The sequence below is a fragment of the Trichomycterus rosablanca genome, chromosome 4 (assembly GCF_030014385.1).
Source record: "Trichomycterus rosablanca isolate fTriRos1 chromosome 4, fTriRos1.hap1, whole genome shotgun sequence".
Lineage (NCBI taxonomy): Eukaryota > Metazoa > Chordata > Actinopteri > Siluriformes > Trichomycteridae > Trichomycterus > Trichomycterus rosablanca.
The window spans coordinates 16,088,345-16,091,082 of record NC_085991.1 but is presented as its reverse complement, the minus strand read 5'-3'; the positions used below and the strand labels follow the sequence as shown (position 1 = coordinate 16,091,082).

Here is a 2,738-nt window from a genome sequence, read left to right as displayed (position 1 = left end):
GGAACAACACACAGCTCCAGTGATCTGTTGAAGATCTTAGTGAAGACAGGTGCAAGCTGGTCTGCACAGGTCCTCAGGCAGGAGGGAGAGATTCCATCAGGACCTGGGGCCTTCTTGACTTTCTGTTTTTTAAAAAGTCTCAGCACGTCTTCCTCACAGATCTTTAGGGCAGGCTGGATGGGTGGCTGATAGTCAGATGGGTGTGAAGTGGTGTTGGATGGGAGCTCGTTGCTGGGATGTTCAAACCTGCAGCCAGTTGACGATCTCCCATTGTCTGTGTAGGTGGCCTTTTGTAGCTGGTGATGTTCTGCAGACGGTTGATGGCTCATTTTTGGACATCATGCTGCTTAGCTTGTTGGAGTAGTTCTTCTTTGCAGCCTTGATCTCTTTGGTTAGGGTGTTCCTTGCCTGGTTGTACAGCGCCCGATCCCCACTTCTATATGCTACCTCCTTAGACCGGCGCAGCTGTTTCAATTTGGCATTAAACCAGGGCTTGTCATTATTATATTTAATGCGAGTCCTGGTGGGAACACAGATGTCTTCACAAAAGCTGATGTAAGAGGTCACAGTGTCCGTGTATTCATCCAGGCTGCTTGTGGCATCATCAAACACACACCAGTCTGTTAATTCCATGCAGTGTTCTGTGTTCAAGTACATTAAGATGAGGTTCCACCTCATCATCTATTTGGGGTATGGCAGGATGTTGCTCCCTTCTGATGGTGGCAATGTTGTGCAATACCACACATGCCACTATAATGTCACATGCCCTCTCTGGGGTGACCCTGAGCCCCCGCAGGCACTGAAACCTGGCCTTGAGGATCCCGATTGTCATTTCAACCCTTGCTCTTGTTCTGCAGAGGGCCAGGTTGTAGCGTGACTGTGGTCCAGGGTCAGGGTATGGTGTCATCACATATGGCGATGGGGAATACCCTCTGTCTGCAAGAATGAGGCCGTCATATTGTCCTGCAGGGCCGGCGCTAGGGGGGGGCTGAGGGGGGCATTGCCCCCCCAAATTGTGTCTTTGCCTCCCCAAGCAGGGGCATAGCACCAAATTCTGGGCCTTATGCACAAGAAGTGACCGTGGGCCCCCTTCGAACCGCGGCCGCTCTTGGTGAACCAGCGCTCGGTTGCGTTTGCCACACGCATCTTCCGCCACGCCCCCCTCCCCTTGGTGAACCTGCGCTCGGTTGTGTGTACCAGGTGTGTCTACCGGACTGCCGATCCACATCGGGTGCTCTATTTCTACGTTTCTTTTCTCATTGTGCCCTCTAGGGCCCTCCCCCGATTTGGGGCCCTGGTGACTTCATCCCACTTTGCCCCCCACTACGACGCACCTGTGCTTTACTGCCCCCCCAAGCAAAGCGGTCCAGAACCGGGGCTGTTGTCCTGTAAGAACACAGTGGGTGCAGTGATTTAAAACTGAACCAATGTAACATTATACTGAATGTGAACCACACTCATAGCAAAAGTACCACAGGCTTACCTTGATCAAATGTATGGTATAGTGCAGACTCATGAAAAAGCCTGGCCATTTGGCTTCAACATTTGTAATGATGTTGGTAGCATCACATACTGTATGATCTTAATGGAGGAGAACAATAAGTTTATGTAACATATTAAATGTTACACTTTTATTTTTTTTTAAAGTAGTACATTTATGATGGTCACTACCTGTATGTTAATGCTGTGGAAGGATTTTCTGTTTACATAATCCTCTTCATTTTCTGCAGGTGCTTTAATAGGAATGTGGGTTCCATCCATGCATCCAATGACTCTTGGAAATCCTGAAATATTAAATGGTACAGAGCTATTTATCTATTACTTCCCATGTGTTTTATCATTTTGTAATCTTTGTTAATTAAACAAACCTGCAATTCTGTGGAATTCCTCTTTGATGTTCATTATAGGCTTATGCCCAGGGAACACCACAAAATTGTACAACAACCGTTTTAATGCTAGGCATACTTTGCGGGCTGACCGACATACAGTTGCCTTGCCTAGGTGTTCAGCGTCTCCTACATTGTATAAAAAAGATCTATTGGCAAAAAAACGGAGAGCAATGCATAAAGTCTGCAAAGAAGTGAGGGCTGATCCACGATGTGTGATATTTGAAATGTGTGGCTTAAGAATATTGTTTAGGTATATAATTGACTGCGAGGAAAAACGGTAACGTTCGCGGAGAAATTCATCGGGAAATGAAAGTATGTCTAATCTGGGTCTAATTACTCGTTCGCGACGAAGAGCTCTGCGAATAATTTGCGCTTCGATATCAACTGGATCCTGGAGGAAAGGACACGCCATGTTTGCATGAGAAAAGTGCGAGTAACCCTGGTTTAGGTTTAAGTTAACCTGCCAGCGAGCAGGTTAGCTTCAGAGCGTAAGTTGCTATAGTAACTGACTCAGGTTCTCTTTAATCTCGGTTTCTGGAACGGAAAACCTCGAGTTTTTGGTAATTCAGAGTTAACTTACCCGGTTTAATCACTTAACCCGCTTTCTGGAATACCGCCCCGTACTAACCTACCTTGCTGCCATTACAATAAAAATGAAAATATAAAATGGACCAAAAAATAAAGACAAGATAAGACAGATACAGTGGGGTCAAAAAGTATTTAGTCAGCCACTGATTGTGCAGGTTCTCCTACTTAGAAAGATGAGAGAGGTCTGTAATTTTCATCATAGGTACACTTCAACTATGAGAGACAAAATGAGGAAAAAAAATCCAGGAAATCACATTGTAG

At 45.8% G+C, this 2,738-nt stretch overlaps 1 protein-coding gene across 1 annotated transcript; it reads right to left on the bottom strand.

Moving 5' to 3' along the window:
- Window positions 1-240: 240 nt before the first annotated feature.
- LOC134311852 (putative nuclease HARBI1) lies at window positions 241-2,301 on the bottom strand. The gene is made up of 6 exons (XM_062993506.1): window positions 1,869-2,301; window positions 1,672-1,784; window positions 1,574-1,581; window positions 1,335-1,386; window positions 745-877; window positions 241-620 (listed from the first exon to the last, which is right to left on the bottom strand). The coding sequence occupies exons 1-6, from the start codon at window positions 2,299-2,301 to the stop codon at window positions 241-243; spliced, it is 1,119 nt and encodes a 372-aa protein (XP_062849576.1).
- Window positions 2,302-2,738: the final 437 nt, after the last annotated feature.